Source organism: Leuresthes tenuis, unplaced genomic scaffold (genome assembly GCF_036924035.1).
Source record: "Leuresthes tenuis unplaced genomic scaffold, fLeuTen1.0.hap1 SCAF_6, whole genome shotgun sequence".
NCBI classification, from domain to species: domain Eukaryota; kingdom Metazoa; phylum Chordata; class Actinopteri; order Atheriniformes; family Atherinopsidae; genus Leuresthes; species Leuresthes tenuis.
The window spans coordinates 10,375,845-10,392,881 of record NW_027325360.1 but is presented as its reverse complement, the minus strand read 5'-3'; the positions used below and the strand labels follow the sequence as shown (position 1 = coordinate 10,392,881).

At 41.4% G+C, this 17,037-nt stretch overlaps 1 protein-coding gene across 4 annotated transcripts in view; it reads left to right on the top strand.

Moving 5' to 3' along the window:
• The window catches only part of atosb (atos homolog b), a 176,025-nt gene extending 160,076 nt beyond the window's left edge, over positions 1 to 15,949 (top strand). Inside the window, exons 1-11 of one of the 4 annotated variants that reach the window (XM_072387520.1) lie at positions 1,827 to 1,970; positions 2,325 to 2,505; positions 8,036 to 8,223; positions 8,502 to 8,679; positions 9,233 to 10,590; positions 12,327 to 12,385; positions 12,739 to 12,838; positions 14,144 to 14,302; positions 14,867 to 14,935; positions 15,213 to 15,418; positions 15,640 to 15,949. In XM_072387520.1, coding sequence (XP_072243621.1) covers positions 9,406 to 10,590; positions 12,327 to 12,385; positions 12,739 to 12,838; positions 14,144 to 14,302; positions 14,867 to 14,935; positions 15,213 to 15,418; positions 15,640 to 15,793 — 1,932 coding nt within the window. In that variant the 5' untranslated portion in view covers positions 1,827 to 1,970; positions 2,325 to 2,505; positions 8,036 to 8,223; positions 8,502 to 8,679; positions 9,233 to 9,405 and the 3' untranslated portion in view covers positions 15,794 to 15,949. Of the gene's footprint in view, positions 1 to 1,826; positions 2,506 to 8,035; positions 8,224 to 8,501; positions 8,680 to 9,232; positions 10,591 to 12,326; positions 12,386 to 12,738; positions 12,839 to 14,143; positions 14,303 to 14,866; positions 14,936 to 15,212; positions 15,419 to 15,639 lie in introns of those variants that run through there. The other 3 variants (XM_072387518.1, XM_072387519.1, XM_072387521.1) reach the window with 3 other exon arrangements.
• Positions 15,950 to 17,037: the final 1,088 nt, after the last annotated feature.

Here is a 17,037-nt window from a genome sequence, read left to right as displayed (position 1 = left end):
CCCTGTTACTGAGAAGCTTTTCAACGAGCTTTGCTCTCAGAAGCAGAAGTTGAGCCTATTTGGCAACAAGAACTTTGTCTCATTTTAGTATTCACTCATCAATTTTTCTTGCTCTGTCTGTCTTGGTTCCTCCTCCCTCCCCTCTCTCCTTTTCCCCCACATCTCTATATTTGGAGGTACGTAGCTGAGGACGTGTCTTGTTTTTCAACCTCTTTGCTGCTCACCTATATGGTTCACTCACACTTTAAAGAGCCGGCTCACTGAATCCATCTGTGAGCGTGTACAAGGAGTCGGATATTCACTGAAAGTTGAATAAATAATCATTTTATGTAGATTCTCAAGCCTAAATACTGAATATTTTCTTTTAAAACTGTACAACTGAGTGTTCATATGTTTATATGACTTTAATATTTTGGAGTTTTAAACTGCTTAATGCTGGGCTATAGAATTGTTTGCCAATATTGTATAGGCTGCAGGTGGCTGCAAATGACATCAAATCCAGCACATACAGTAAATATATTACTATTTGTATGAGTTTTATGATAGTTAAATAGTAATTTGAGTAATGTTGTTAATCATTTCCAGACTCTTTACTCTCTAAAATATATAACATTTGACATGCTAAAGGAGAAACTAATAAAAAAAAAAAAAATACTAACAATAATTTAAAAATCGTCTACTTCCCTTTGTGCAACAGGGACAGTATACCGAACAAGTAGATTATGCCAGAGTGAAATTTCCGTCATGTCAGAAACAGTCAGTGTGTCACAGTTTGGAACAGATGTAGATCAGGAGCCATAGCAAGACAGTGACAGACAGTGACGGACACACCAGGAGACGTAGAACTTTCTTTCGTCTTATCTGGCATGTCTCAACCAACACACATCAGATAACAAGTAAACCCTTGCTTCCAAGATAAAAATAGTGCAGCATGTTGGTTTTTGTGTCTGGAACAAGAGAACAGGGCGAAGTAGCGTGTGCTAAACAGTGTGCTTGACAGTTTCAAGTATGTTTTGTGTACAGTGCTTTAACTTGTGCAATCTCCACCCACTGTGTGTTTGAGCTTGAGGTACACAATTGTGTTATGCACTTTCTTGCACAGTGTGTGCTTTAACCACACCACCCTGAAATAGTTATTGCACAGTCAACATGCTGTTCCTTATTAGCTCACAGATGCCAAAATACTCACACAACCACGCGCACACAGCTGAGGGCTGCTCCTGGTGCTCTACTGATAAAACTTTTTCACATGCTCCTCATTCTCTATCTGTACTCCAGCTGCTGCTTTTCTGGTTTTCGTACTTGAGTAGGCTATGGGCAGTGTGTACATATCATGCCACAGAGTGTGTGTGTGTAGGTGTGTTTATGTGTGAGAGAGAGAGAGAGAGAGAGAGAGAGAGAGAGAGAGAGAGAGAGACTAAGACAGAAATGGGGGAGGGGGAATTGTATAGATGGGTGCATCTTTAATCTCCGAGCCATCGACTTCTTTATTAGTGTCTTTCTTCAACAGATACAAACACAGAAAGACATGCAAGCACGCGAGTGGCTGGCATGCTGTGGGAAGGGATTACAAGGTAGTCACTGTATACGAAACAGTTATATAGCAAACACAGATTGAGCTCACACTTTGAGGAAAGTACTCTTTCCGTCTTGTACTTTTGGAGAACAGGCCAAGCAGCAGCAGGTGGGCGGGCTTTTGACTCTCCAAATCTCCTCCCCTTCTTCTCCTCCAAGCCAATCAGGACTTCATTAGCTACAGATGACCCCCCCATCCACTTCTCTAGCCAATCAGTTGCCAGCATGTACCAACCCCCCCTTTCTCTTTCCCTGTATGCCTTCACTGCTGAGTGAGCAAAGCATGTCTTGCTCTATCAGCTGAGAGAAAAGCAGCAGAAAGAAAACACACCTCGGAGAGAGGGGTAGGACAGCGAGACAGTGCTGAAAGGAGAGACCGAGGAATAGAGGAGAAGGTGAGGAAGAAGAAAAATGGGAGATGAGAGAGGGCATGACAGCGTGTGAAGTGGCCTTTGTATTCCAGATACTTTGGAAGAGCGTGTATAAGAGGGAAATGAGGGAAGGGGAGGGTGGTTTGAAAGAGAAGCAGAGAAGGAGGGTGCAGGCGAGACAAATGGGGGCTGGGAGTTGTTGATGGGTTTTTGATTTGTGCATGTGTGTGAATGAGGGTGGAGGGCGGTAGACAGGAAGAAAACATACAGAGAGAAAGAGAGAGAGAGAGCACTATTGCAAACTATTGGACACCCTGACATAACAAGCAGAGGGAGGAAGAACAACTTGACTTGCCTTTTTCACCATGACCTGCTCAGGAGGAAGGAAGCAAAGTGAGACGACAAAACCAGGGAGTTAAGAGAGACTGCGGCCTGACCCAGTGCAAACAGAAACGCAGTGGAAGACAGCGGTGTCACCTTTTCAGCCACCAGATGAAATAAAGGAAGGAAGGGGAGAGACAGAGTGAGGCAGGGGGATAAACAGCGTCTTTCTCACAGGGTGAGTGTGACAAGTTTTCCTGCTCTCATGTCAAGTGTGCAAATGTTGCTCCTGTTGATTCTCAGAATTCTTTTTGTCAGCTGTGCTCCGATAACTTTATGTCCCCTAAAATGGCCACATGAAAGGCAGACAGATAGGCAGGCAAGCATACGGAGAGAGGGAGGGAGGGAGAGACAAAAAGGGACCCTGTGTCAAACAGCGTTCTCAGCAACTATGTCACTGCCAGCTTAGTTTAGACTGCTATGACTCCCCAGCCTGAGAGGTGTCTGTTTGGTGTGACATTGTCTTGCTCAGAGGTTTATCAGTCTCAATAAACTGTACCTTTCTTCTGTCACCATCTGCCTTTCTCTACCACTTCCTGTTTTAAATCTTTGTTCAACACTCACAGATACAGTCAGCTGTCTTTCCACCCATCCTTTGTCGACGCAGGCTCCTGTAATCTAATCAACAGCTGATTGTTTGCAGCAGCACCGAGCAACTCTTTATGTCTGAGAATGTCCACATGAATGTTTTTATCAGCCCTCAGGCACAGAGCAGGCCTGGGAGTAGCTCGGGCGAGTATCTGCTAAAACTTGATGAGACAATCGGGGCTTTTGGGAGGCTGCTAACTTCATGCTGATGCTATCGTGCTTCTTGTTATGGGCTGTGCGTGAAGGGTGGACTCAGGGAGATCACAAGGAGGGCAGAGTGCAGCTGTGTTCACAAAAGGCTCATGCAAGATGACAGCTTTAGTCATAGACTGACAATATAACATGTCAGATCTATGATGGGGTGGAGAATGAACCTAATCAAAACTCTGTAACAATTGATCAGCCAGCACCTTTCTTTTCAAAATGTCTTTATAGAATGATTGTCACAAAACACATCCTTTGAGACATTTCCCTTTTGTTTTGATTAACCATAAGAAACTTTATAGCAGCATTGCATTTATGTACAGCGTCTTTCCGAAGACTTTTTGGGAACTTTTTTTTCTGTACTGTGATAAATGTTTGCCAGTGGATCTCATAAAAGATGCATATCTATGAAAAGTAATTTGAGCAAAAATAATAAAAGACTCTCTAAGCAAGCGAGTGAGCTCATTTAGATCCAGACAGCTGTAAACACAGCAGCTGTGTTCCTCCCAGATAAAGTTTCTTTAAGGTGGAATGTGCAATTGTCAAATAGCTTTCAGGAAAAAAAGAATCAGTTTGTTGTGCACTTTTTCAGTTGCTAGAACAGGAAAAGGGATGATGCTCTTGATACCACCATGTCTCGGTGCGTTTCTTTGTGTGCACACATGCATGTGGCATTTAGGTGATTGTGATTAATGCACTCAGGCCAAATGTCAGGTTATTTTCTGCGGATTGGTGCTGGCAGTAAGCTCTGCCCCTGTCACCTATATAGATTTCACTGAGAGCTGATTTTTATTTTTTTTACCTCACAGCCATCTGCATACTCCACTAATAACATGTTTCTGTGTGTTTTTTTTCCCTGGGTGTGTGTTTTACTTTAGCCTGTTCAGTTTACTGGGAGCCATAGGTAGTTAAGCGTAGTTGTGTCTGCTTTACAGATGTTTCAGCCTAACATGCAGATGCTACACAAGCAACTCAAATTACCAGTGAGTGGCTGTGTTTACTTGCACAATAATATTCAGACTGTAGAACTTATTCTGGATGAAATAAGACATACGACAATCCTAATTGTGGCATGAGCTGCATATAATATATTCCATTCATATTACCACTTACATGTTACAGAGCAGAGTCTAATTTCACTCATTACTTCTTCTTCACATTATGTACCTCTGGAGCAATATTATGCTTACACCCTTCCATAGTCTAAAGCATACATATTCCTCAAAACACTGTGCTTTACCTGAGTTTATCCCTCACCCCAGTAGTGCAAAGTCCTGAGCTATCCCTTGGCATGCACTGTAAGACAGGGTGTGTCACAGGATTCTGTGAAAACTCCAGTCGGATGTAATAGCGCGATTGAAGCATGTTGATTCTTAAAAATGTAACTAAGATCGTCATAATCCACATAGTGTAATTCAGTTCATGCTTACTCCGAATATGGCTTTGTTCAGGTAAGATAATCAGAAAATGGGTCATATTTTTCATTCTTTTTTTTTTTTTAGAGGAAGGCATAGATGGAGTCAGTGCACTCCTGTCCTTTCATCACCATTCCTAACACCACCTTCCTCATGATGATGAAATGAAACACCTCTGGGCCTCCTGATGTGCTCAGTCATCTGATCCAAGACTGTTGGCCTTTGACCTCATGGCCACAGTCTCCTTTAGCTTGAACTCACAATGGTGCCTATGTACAGACAGTGTTATCCATTCCTGTGAACAAATATACACATTTCAACACACCTCGGCACAGCTGAATAGCTTCCTTAATGGCTATCATCTCAACAGCATTCTGATTCCACAACAGACAAATGGCATTGGTAACCTTTGAAACAAAGCTGAGGTGGTGCTTCAGCTTTCACTAAAATTCAGTGGGCAGATAAGGTTTCATACAGCAAACTGATTCCTTAATGAAAAAGCTTTCCTGAACAGTTATCTCAGAATTATTATTTGAAAAATGGTTGTCCTCAGTAGGGTTCCCACTGGATTCCAATAATAAGTCAATTCACTTCATTCCATTTATTTCTTTGGAACCTGTTCACAACAAAAGCAATCTCAAGGCACTTTAGTGGGAAATTAAATACCTAACAAATGCCTTCTAAGTGACTCATACTTTTCCTCTTAAAGTCTTTGGATTGTTTTCCTTTGGAAGTGTTTTCTGTGGTTTGATAATTGATTGATTTGATTTAGATATTTTTGTAAATCTGACTCAGCTGTAATCCACATTTTGAAGTTTTTTGAACATTTAACTTGGGACTCCTCACCAATTGACTTTTTCTCCATATGACAGTATTTCTGCTGCTTTTTTTGTCTTTATTTTTTCAGTACTAACTGTATTTTCATTTGAACACATGAACAAACGAGACCACATTAAACATAGTTGGTTTTAAGTTTCAGTGGTTATTTTGAACCATTTAATCTTAGTTGCAGTCTGGTGGTTTATATTATTGCTGAAGCCCGTAGGTTCTCTGTAAATATTCAATTATTTATTTTTTTTGTATATTTTCTACTAAACCAGTTGTTTGTCCATTGAGCCATTTTAGAAAAAATGCATAGACAGCCTAATTTCTGGGCTGTGAACTAATCATTTTCAGAATTGGTGGTTTATTTAATGTAGCCATGAACTCTTTGTGCCTCTGCTCTGTTTATATCTTCCTCAAGGTCCTTGGCTAGGCTGTAGACTCTCTGTATTCCCCTCATCTTCCATCTCCTTTCTGTCTGTGTGTCTCTTCATTTCTGTTAGGTTATTCTCATTGCTTCGTCTGTCATCTCGTCATTTCCAATCTTGCTCTGGCACCTTTTGAGTTATTATTTGATGGTGTGTTTTCAGCAGAGCTGCAGACATGTTGAGATTTCACATTGTAATACACCCAGCAAACCTGAAGCATTTCTTGGGGTGAAGCCAGGGTGTTTCCTCTCCACTGCTGGCTACTAGGTCGAGCCTGAGAAGGGCTGGGCATCCTCTGCCAGCCTCCTGTTCTGCAAGTCCAAAATAAGGTCGGCAAGCTAGTGGGATCTGGAACAGAAGCTTTGGGTGCTCATCGTGACACAGGCAGTGACTATAAATACGCCTGCTGACTTTTCTCCCTCCCTCCTTGTAGTGGGCTGATTGAGCTTACAAAAGTTGAACATTCCTGTTTTACTTTAACAGGTCTTGTTTGGCTCTACCCCACCTTGATTTAAAAAAATAATAATAATAAATGCCTCATGTAACTGCTCTTGACATGCAAATGTCCTGGCTTTGTTGATATGTAGCTCATAAATTATTTTTAGAACTTTCAGAGATCTTCCTCATATTTGCCTCATTCCAGTAATAAGGGGAAAACAGAAAAGGGTGATATGCGTGACATGGCAAAAAATAGCAGTGGCTATTTTAGTTTTATGCATTTTAGAAAGGGATTTTTCTGCAGCGCAAAGGAAATGTCTAAACTTGTACCATTTCGGATAGTAAAGAATCAGAACTATTTCACCTTGATTTGGGCCACATTTTAAGTTCCTTTGTTCTCAGTTCTAGGAGAGACTCTTGTGTGCTTGTGCTAAATCTGTGCAACCTGAGTTTTCCCAAAGGTAGTGTTGTGTGACTGCAAAGAGACCATATGTTAGGTAACTAATCACAGGTGACAAAGGCTTCACCCCTGTCCATGTGATTCTTTGTATGCAGTTGTTCGAAAACATGATCACCTCACGATAACACATTGTGTCACCAGTTACATACACTGGGGGGCATATTATATGGAAGAATGAAGGTTCAGTATGTGTCTGTCTTCTCTTTTATGTCTTGTCATGGAAGTTGAAGACATTTATTGTCCCGACTGAAAGAAGAATTTTGTTTGCGAAAGACATGAGACATAGGACATGTCTCGTGACATGACTTGTATAAACACCATTTTTCAGCCAAATAATTCAAATACCAGTGGCAGGTCATCTAGAGGGCAGCTTTTCCCATCATAACATATAAATGTAGCAATTTGGGCATGTAGATAAATTGCACTACTGTTTCAGTCAAGTGGAGAGCATGAGTGAGTAACTCTTTGATTACTTTTTTCAGAAGTTCTATCCTCTTGCTTTGTCTTTAGGATTACGTCATTGCTTCTGTATAGGAAATGGATTTCTCTTAATGTGTCATCACTGCGTCATCACGATGCTTTAAAAAGCAAAAAGTAAAGTAATCGGTTTCAGTAATGATGGTCCAAACAGGAACCAACTGCATTTCGCTACTTCCCTTAAATTGGAGCTAGCGGGGCGTCCGATTAGCTGCTTTTAATTTCAAGCCTTGGATGAAACGTCTAACTGCTTTAGTCAATCAGAACCTCAGCCTTTATCACCGTGTGTTGCAATTTTTCACTGGCAGTACACTTCCCATGGAGAACGCCCATTTGTTGGGAGTGTAGATATTTTTTTTCTTTAATGGAGAAGCTTCTATGCTGCCCCTGCCCCCAGCACCCCCTGCCATCAACCCTCTCAAACACTCTCTGTAGCTCTGCTTCCCTTTCTCCCTCTTTGTGGCCTAGTACAAAGGAGTAGTTATCCTTGGGCTACTGGTTACCACGGAGACGGCTCATTGCAACCCCACCTCGCCCCCCTTAAACATTCCCAAATTCAGGTCCAAGTAGGTTGGGAAAAGGCAGAAAATGTCTCGTTTCTTTTGGCTTAGCATCATGTGGTGCCGAGCAACCTCCATGAGTGACTCCTCCATGTGTGAACATCAACAAAGAGTTTGGATTTTTGTACTGAATATGTCGTATTTGGTGATGGAGGGTTAAAGGAAATGATAGACTCTTATGTCAAATAAAAATTTTTGAAGCACCTATACTGATTATTTAATGATTGAAAATGTTTGTCTTTTGTTTTCAGGAAAATATTATCTGAGTTTTAATTATCGTAATGACAACTGATTTGATTTGTTTTGGTGTATTCAGGGATTCTGGGTGGAATGACCCAATCATGATGCCACAACCATGCCCCACCTCACACCCAGGTGACCAAGGAGGGAGTGCCTGGCCATCTGCTAATCTTAGAGGGATTATAAACAGAATTATTACCAACTTGGATTCTGACGTGTTCCATCTAAATAACCTCCTGCATTACTGACACTCTGCCTCTGCTGGTAAGTTTTGGCTTTCAGCAGCTTGATTTAATTCTGATCAGTCTGTGGGTCTGTGTTTATTTTAAGTATTTTTTTTTTTTAAATGTATCGGACAATTGTTTGTAAATTTTAATATTAAGGGGTTAACAAATCTAAACTTTTTTTCAGTTTTAATCTAATGGTGGACTGTAATGTGTTGTATGGTGCAATTGCATTGAATCATAAAATATGACCCATAATTGTTGTACTCAAATTACTTTGTTGCTGACAAAACCCCAAACTATTTTATTCCTCCCCAGGGTTGAGCTCTTGTTCCCACCACCTTTACTTCTGCTCCTTCTGGATTACTTCCTCTTTCCTGATTACCTTTCCTGGGATGTTGGCATCATTTTGCGGCAGCTAGCATGGAGATGGATGAGTTCCTTTCATACACCGTTTAGACACATCTTTCAGATGCTGACAAGGACATGCACAGAGGTCAGATGTAAATCTTGTCATTGTCGCCAATGCATTATTAAGATGTGTAAATAAGGAAATGTTAAGAGCAGTGTTTCTGTAATTATACCAACCTAATATGCTGACTGTTTTTTGTGGCAGTGCAATTTTGTTAGAGCATAAAATATTTGCTGCCTCCAACTACAATGAAATGATGAAATTTGTTTTGTGTCCTTATCACTCATGGTCCAAAAATGAGAGGGGTGGATTAACACTCTTTCTGTAAAGGATATGTTTTATTGGTTGATACTATTCTAAATGCTATTTGCACAGTTTATCTGTGGCAATTTCTCTTCTGTCTGTAGAAGACAGGTAATTATGCACACAGCACAAGATATTCAAAAGAAGGTGATGCCAAAAGCAACTTTTCAGAACCCCAAGACCCTAATTTAATTTTCTCAAATCACTGTCCCTTAGAAAGGACTCTGACTCTTCATTGAGATGAGTTCCAGTTATTCTAATGTTTTTCACCACTCATGCTGCCTACCAGTATTAATGTGACTTAAATAGTAATGATGCATTTTGTTCTTCTCAGGTGGCGTGTGGTCCAGCTTCTTGATTCACATGCTTTGATGACAACAGAACTGGATCTGTAGGAAGTCCCCTTCCTCTGGAACATCTTGGTCTCCCTCGTGGTATTTGTAAGGGACCTACTTTACCTCTTTGCACAAAAGTCAGTTAAGACTCTTATCCTTCAGCAGCAAAACCATGAGGCACATTCACGTGGAGTTAGCCCACAAAAAGGCTCCACTGGAGCTTCCAGCACAGGAGGGGGATCTGCCTCCTTCTGCATCCTCAGCTCAGGGCCTCGACCCTGGAGTCAGAGCAGGGGTGCCCAGGCACTTTGGCCAAGAGGAATTGCGGCTCCAAAAGGTCTACCAGCTCTCCATTTTTTCCCAAATGGGGGGGTTTTCTACCTCTACAGGATCCCACACTGATACTCAACAGAGACCTGTCCGGTTGGGTGTTAAAAGGGGGTTAGAAGAGCCTCAATTGACTCATAAGCGCTCCCATCTAGAGGACTCCCCAGATAGCAATATGCTGGAGGGAGGGGTGCTTTGTGGTCCAACCCCAGCTCAAGGAGTTGGGATGGGCTCAGCAACTGGACCTGATGGACCTGGTTCCCCATACTCTTGCATGCAGTTGGAGCACAGAGACTGTGAGGGTGGACGGTCACCCAGGTCTCCCCCACTCTCCCCAAACCACAATCCCTCCCGACGCCCAGCTCAGCACAATCATGATAGGCCCATTCCAGATGCATTTGCTCCACTCTCACCTAAATCCCCCCCAATGTGTGACCCGCATGGGCATAACTGTGACCAGGGTTATTGCCTTGGAAGCTCTCCCAGACTCGAGACAACTAATGGGAGCCGTACACCAACCCACTCTCTTGGTAGCTCTGGACATGAGAGCTGTAGTAATGGCTCATCTGGAGGCCAACCCAGCACCCACTTATATGAAACGTCCACATATGAATCTCCTAACCCTGCTAGCCCCACCAGTCCTCCAGGCCCTTTCTCCCCCCCACACCACACAGAGCTGCAGGAACCAGGGGAGGCCACCGAATGGGACGTTGGACTTGAATCCTCTCCACCAGTACGAAGTGCTACCCAGACTGCCACGTCTTCTAATGGGCTGGCATCCTGGGAGAAAACTCCCAGCAGCAATGGCCACCGTCTATTTTCTGGAGGCCACTGGCCGGCCAAAAAAAGGTTGCTGTCCCCAAGTGATGCAGGGGAGTCCTGCTCAGAGGATGAGGGACCCTCCACATCTAAGAGAAGCAGACTGTCACTGCTAACTTCTGGACTTGGCCCAGCCTCATGTCGTAGCACCGATGCTAAAGCTGCCCCATACTGGAACCACCTACTGCCCAGTGCACGGGACCGACCTAAGGTTAGTGCTCACTCGCATCCAGATCAAGATGCATTTTCATACAGTAATCTTGCTAAAAGTATTTTATGCTTGGCAGAGGTTGAAAACATGGGATGTTGATAAAGGGTAAATGTGGATGCAATGGAAATGAGCTCAGAATAAATTATGACTTACAGAAATCAGATGATTTACAAGTTCACATTTCCAAAAGTACACAGTTTTAGTATTAATTGATGAGAAGTCTCAGTTTCCACAGTCCACTGTGGTCTCCTTTGCCAATATTTCTGTTTATGTTGATATACTCATTCATTGTAACAGTATCAAACAGCTAACGGCAGCCATGCTGTGTAGGATAGCTACAATGCTAAGTTAGTTTATCTGACTGTGTAGATGTACAGGTTGAACTTATCAGTTGCAGTCAAAAGGGACACAGAATTTAACAGAGGTCTTTACTGTTGGTGACATAAATGCAGTTATCTGTTCTGAGCAAGTTAACCCTCCAAACTTCAATAGAAAAACTTGAGATTCTAAATATACCAAGACATTCACATGATCTGAATGTTATTTACATCATAAAGGAAACCCCAACTACTGCCAGACAGAGTCGCCAGGTGACTTGAAAAGCAGCATGGGCACATTTGCCCGCCTTTGAACCAAAAGCATGTAACATTAACAGCAGTCTCCAAAACTTTGAACACAAAGTTGTGAATTATATTTCAGTCAGTGGTGGGAAGACATCTGTTAACCTTGACCATCCTGTAATGAAAAGCATGGACTAAGAGAACGAGTAAAAAACTAACTTATGGCTAGCTCATTATAACAATGCACTGGAACAGGCAGAGCAGCTCCAGAATAAAACCCATTGAGGGAGGCTCCATTGTTTTCCAACATGTGTGTTGTGTTTCATACACACATACACACACATATACATACATGCTGCTTAAAATGTTTCTGGAAGTGAGTTGGCCATTTTTTTTTTCTAACATTGGAAGGCCAGAAAAAGCTTCCAGTGTACAGATTTGTGGAATGGGGAGTGTACTAACGGTGACAATAGGGTTCAGTGCTTGGGTTTCATACTGTGATGGGATCATTGGGACCAGAAGTGTTCAGTGTATCTGAGAGGGAAGAGCAGGGAGAAAGAAAAGGCATTTTAGGAACACAGAGGGCAGAGAAAAGGATGAGATAAAGAAAAACAGCAGGGTTGGTAACCTACCAAAGGTTGAAGTCAATTAAATAAGTGTTTATTTAGATAAGATTCCAAAATGCTACATGTGGATTTGACAGCATATGAAGATAAGCCGAAAAGCTGACAAATATCTCAAAGCTCTGTGAAGAGCTGATCTCAGTGTTAGTTGATACCAATAAGGTAATCATGAGTGAGAGGATTGCTACGTGTAGTTGGCCAGGAGATAGTATAGGTTTGGCTGGTGAGGAGCCTTTTGACCGATGGGTGGCCTTTATGATGAACGGGAGCCTGGAAATGGGGAATGTTTGTGATACAACAGCTAATAGTCAGGGCTCAGTAAGTAGAACACCTGAAAAACAGAACCACAACTCAGAATTTCTCTGACAGGACTGCGGAATCTCAAATGATCACCCTTTTGTCTGTCCTTCTTTACGGAGTGTTTAATAATGTTCTTTTCTGGCATTTGAAACGATTTAAAATTCTCTTTGCAGTATAAATGATAAATAAGGTATTATCTGGCAAAAACAAATAATCATTTCCAATTTTGTGTTCTCTGTTTTTTTTTTTTCAGACTGCCACAGACTGTGCAAGGGCAGGGAGACGTCTGAAAAATGGGCTGCGGTTGAAAAGGTCAGTCATATGTCATATTTTTAATCATGTAATCACAATTGTCTATATAAGAAAAAGCAAAAATAACTCAAATAGAATCAAGAGATCAAAATGTTACCTCAGTAGTTGAGCTGTGTATTTCCATTGGTCGGTGCACATGTGGCTGGATGAGAATACAGTGTCGGTCAAGTCAACATAGGGATCGGAGGTGGGAGTTAGAGTAGGTTTCCTGTTATTCCAAATGAAAGGTTTTTCTGTCTGGACTTGAATTCTCAGACACTGGGAGGCATGTGACATATTGGTTTAGAAAAAATTAGTATAATCTCAACCGCTAACCACTAGTCTGTCTTGTGTATGTTTGTGGTCTCATTCAGTCGGCAGCTGCGCAGCAGTAAGCAGGCAGACACCGGACGCTCCACACGTTCCAGCTGGCCCTCGTCTTCCATCAGCAGATCACTGCTTGGCAACTTTGAGGTATGCAATTTTTGAAAACTTTGCTGCAAACTCAAAACCTTAACCGTACAAACACATTCCAGTCAGATCCAAGGGAAGCTGTTTTTCTTTCTTGACAACAAACACTTTGTTGATGCTTTTCTTCCAAAGAGATCTAATAGAATAGCCTAAATGTTAAAAAATTAGTTTCTTTTCTAACAGCTGATAAATGCATTTGGACAGACTTTCTGTGATTAATTTAATGTAAACTGAATTTATGTCAAACTGCATTATTTGCATACATATATAAGCAAGTACTTTGGACATGCACACAAACACCTACAAGTCTGCAAAGACCTGTAGTTTTTAAAACTAGCATCTACTTGAGGTGTGCTTGAAGTGTTGTATGTGAACGTGGGCTACATGAACTTCAGCACAACAATGTGAGATGTAAAATTTCGTTCCCATTCACATACATTTGATTGGTTTAGTCATTAAGTTTTTGTCTTTGTTTTTTTAATATAAAAATGCCTTAGAAATGTACTTAGTTGCAAAATCTAAAATCAAAAGATCCATTATCTATAATAGTTATTATCTATAATAGATGGGCTGGAGTCTGTTCCTGATGACACTAGGGAAGAGGCAAGAAGGGAACATCCTGGACAAGTCATCAGTCAAATTAAACGCCAATTAACCAACCTCGTTGTCTCTGAATTGTTGAGAGAGAGCTGTAGCTCTAAGAGAAAACCCATACAGAAACGGGGAGGACCAAACTCCACAGGAAAAGACCCAAACTATTGTTGTGAGATGACAGCGCGAACCACTGCACCACTGTGCAGCTCAGAGTTTTCAGGATTAAGACGTATGAATCTAATGTACTCATTTTCAGATATATGGTTGCATCGTTCTATAATGTAACCTTAAAAAAATTTGCATATTCTTTGAATTCTTTTTAGCTTGTTGTACACAAGTGTACATATTCCCCTCAACTTATATTTACTCTCCTGCATTAAAACAAATTTTACAGGGTTTACAGTCATTGCAAATAATGTTTTTGCAAAATGATTTGGCTGGCCTATTTTATTCACTGCTTAGTCAGGCTGATTTGAAGACAAAAGGTCTGCATATTTGCTTGAAAATAGGATAAAACAGGACATCACGTAAGGATGTCAGCTCTGTCAGATCACCATGCTGTTGGCTAACTGGTGCATATTTTGTAAATGTCTTTAACATTTAATTTGGTTAGATTAAAATGCATTTGTCTTGTGTTACATCAGAGTTTGAGTTTTTACTGCTCCAGACTATGACTACAACATTCTTTTCTTCTTTTTTTTTTGCCTATCCCAGGAGTCCATATTGAAGGGTCGATTCTCCCCATCAGGGCAGATTGAAGGCTTCACAGCAGAGATTGGTGCAAGCGGCTCTTACTGCCCACAGCATGTCACCCTGCCTGTGCAAGTTACCTACTATGACATCTCGGAGCACAGCGCACCTTCACCCTTCCTGGTCAGTCCGTGTTTGTGTGCCTGCTCACACATGTTAGCATGAGAATGTAGCATCAGAAGTTCGATCTAAGAGTGGAAATTCAGAGATCAGAACAAACACTCAAAATGATACAGATATCTTCCGTGAACTCGATGTAAAATATTATAGTATCCATTTTTTTTTTAAGTGAACATTATTCTTAACTGGCGTTTAACATAATATGACCCCCCATGTTGCCGCCTTTTGTGACTATGGTACAATGTAATAACTGCAGACCGAGTCAGCTTTCATTTTAGAATTCTGTTTGTGTTTATTCTTAAGATGTTGAATTGGTTGTGCATGTGTAATCTGTACAGCTGTGGATGATGTCATCAGTGGATCAAAACAGAAATGGAAATTACTTATGTGATATTAATGTCCTACTACTGCTGCTCCCTGAAAGTATCACTTCAGTGCACAGAAATTCACTCACTGATCCTGTCCACAGCTACTACGATGCACCATAAAACAGGAGTTCTTTTGTTATTGCTGGGACTGAGGAGGTTTTTATTCAGGGCCACACCTGTCTCTCTCCCTCCTTCACAGGGGGTGATATCCCTCGAGCCTCTTGGAAAGAAAGGATACAGCATACCCAAAGCAGGGACCATTCAAGTGGTGAGTCCGTCCTGTCTCATCAAATTTTTCAAGAAAAAACACAAGATTGTAAAATGACGCACATTTCATCTGTGTGTTAGATCATAAACACAGTAGTTTGACACAGTGATGCTACTTTTTTTTAAAGGTCATATACATGAGTAATGAAAATTACTTTTTTTAACATAAATTTAGTGGTTTTAAACAGGAATTTAAAGAGAAAATCTGTTCTTATTTCAATCCAAGGCATTACTAGATGTCTTGTTTGTGAGGTGTAACATTTGGCCTTTTTCCTCAGACCTTATTTAATCCCAACAAAACTGTGGTGAAGATGTTCCTGGTGACTTACAACTTTGGCGACATGCCTGTCAATCACATAACCTTCCTGCGCCACCGCATCTTCCTGGTGCCAGTAGAAGAGGGCCTTGAGGGGAAAGGCGAGGTGTCTCCCGGGGCTGCAGTACCAGACAGGAAGAAGATTCTCTGCTACCTGATACATCTCAGGTTCGACTGAGGTTTCATTTGCCCTTTTTAGCTTTTATACCTGTTAATTTGATGCTTGATTTTAAATTCTGCTGCTTTTGTAATTCAGGAGAAGCACACAAAGATCAGATGGCGAAATCTTTTAAAGCTCAACTTACTTTTGTGTAGTTGCAGTACTTTTCTGAGCTTCGATAGAATTAGGAAAAACATCTTTCAACACTTTTTTTTTTCTTTTTTGTCAGATTCCAGAGTTCCAAATCTGGGAAGATCTACTTGCACAATGATATCCGGCTGCTATTCTCCCGAAAATCCATTGAAGTGGACACAGGGATCCCATATGAGCTGAAATCTTTCACCGAGGTGCCAAGAAATCCTAAATACTCCCCCCGTTTGTGACCCAGGCCTGACCCTTTTAAAGCTCCCCGATGCCAATGCAGCCCCTCCCGTTCTTCCTGAAGAGGAGGGAGGGAAACAAACAGACTGCAAGGATGATGGACACACAACTACATAAGATTTAATGAGACACACCACAAGCACACAGTACACACAGTGTCAGCCATTGAAAAAGTCCCCTTTTTTTATGCCTAAACTCTCCGTTGGAGATTTAGATACAGATTGAAAATCATTCAGCAGACATGACATTTCTTTAGTTATCAGTTAACTGAAAAATGTTCAAAAGATTAAAAATTTAGTCTTGGGGCTGTCCAGCGTGTACGCAATCAAAAGCAGGACTTTTTCAAAATCTACATCTGTACAAGGAAAGAAATGCACAAATGCTGACACACACCAAAACAGACTGACAAGACTCACACACACAACATTCTGCAAGCATCGCAGCAGGAACACTTTGGATGGTGACTCTCTGAGTTCAGTGTTAACATGCATGCCTTGTGACTTTAACACCTGAATTTTCCTCTAGTGCCGTATCACACTGTCCTTCATTCTGCCTGCAGCAGCATCTGCCTCATCGGACCCCAAATTTTAGCAACCGCAACTCTGGTTTTAATAAAAAGTCACAAAAGATATACACACCCCAGACTGGGTATGAGAAGCACTTAAACACTTCTCTCAGAGAAGATGAGCAGAGACACAAACACTAGTGAAATCAAAAGATGTAATGGGATCAGTCAATTTGACTGGATGCCTTCTAAAATCACACAGACACAATTTGACCACACTCAGGAGCTCTGATGAAGAATAAATGTCTCTTTTTACCATTTCACCTGTCACGGTACAGACCACTGTGTACACATGCCATGGAAACGTGGGAATCCAGTTCAATTTATGTAGCCAGACTGAGGGACACTGTGCTGTTTTCTCTTTTTTTCCCCCCTCCTTTTAGATTCTGTTCAGAACAGTCTAATGTTGGAACAGATATTGGGGAAAAAAGAAAAAAAAAAGACAAGCTGTAGTATTTTTAATTTATGTTTTCGCAAATGTCTTAATAAGCAATATGCTGCACAAAGTAGAGTGTGTTTTTCGGCTTGGACAAGCTTTCTTTTGGAGGGGTAGAACAAAGAAAGCAAAAAAGGAGATTGAGGGATGTGTGGGAGGGAGGGATGATGGGGTATTTAACATGGGAGGGAAAAGTCTATGTATATTTAAAAGAATAAACTCTGCGACTGGCGAGTAAAGCCCAT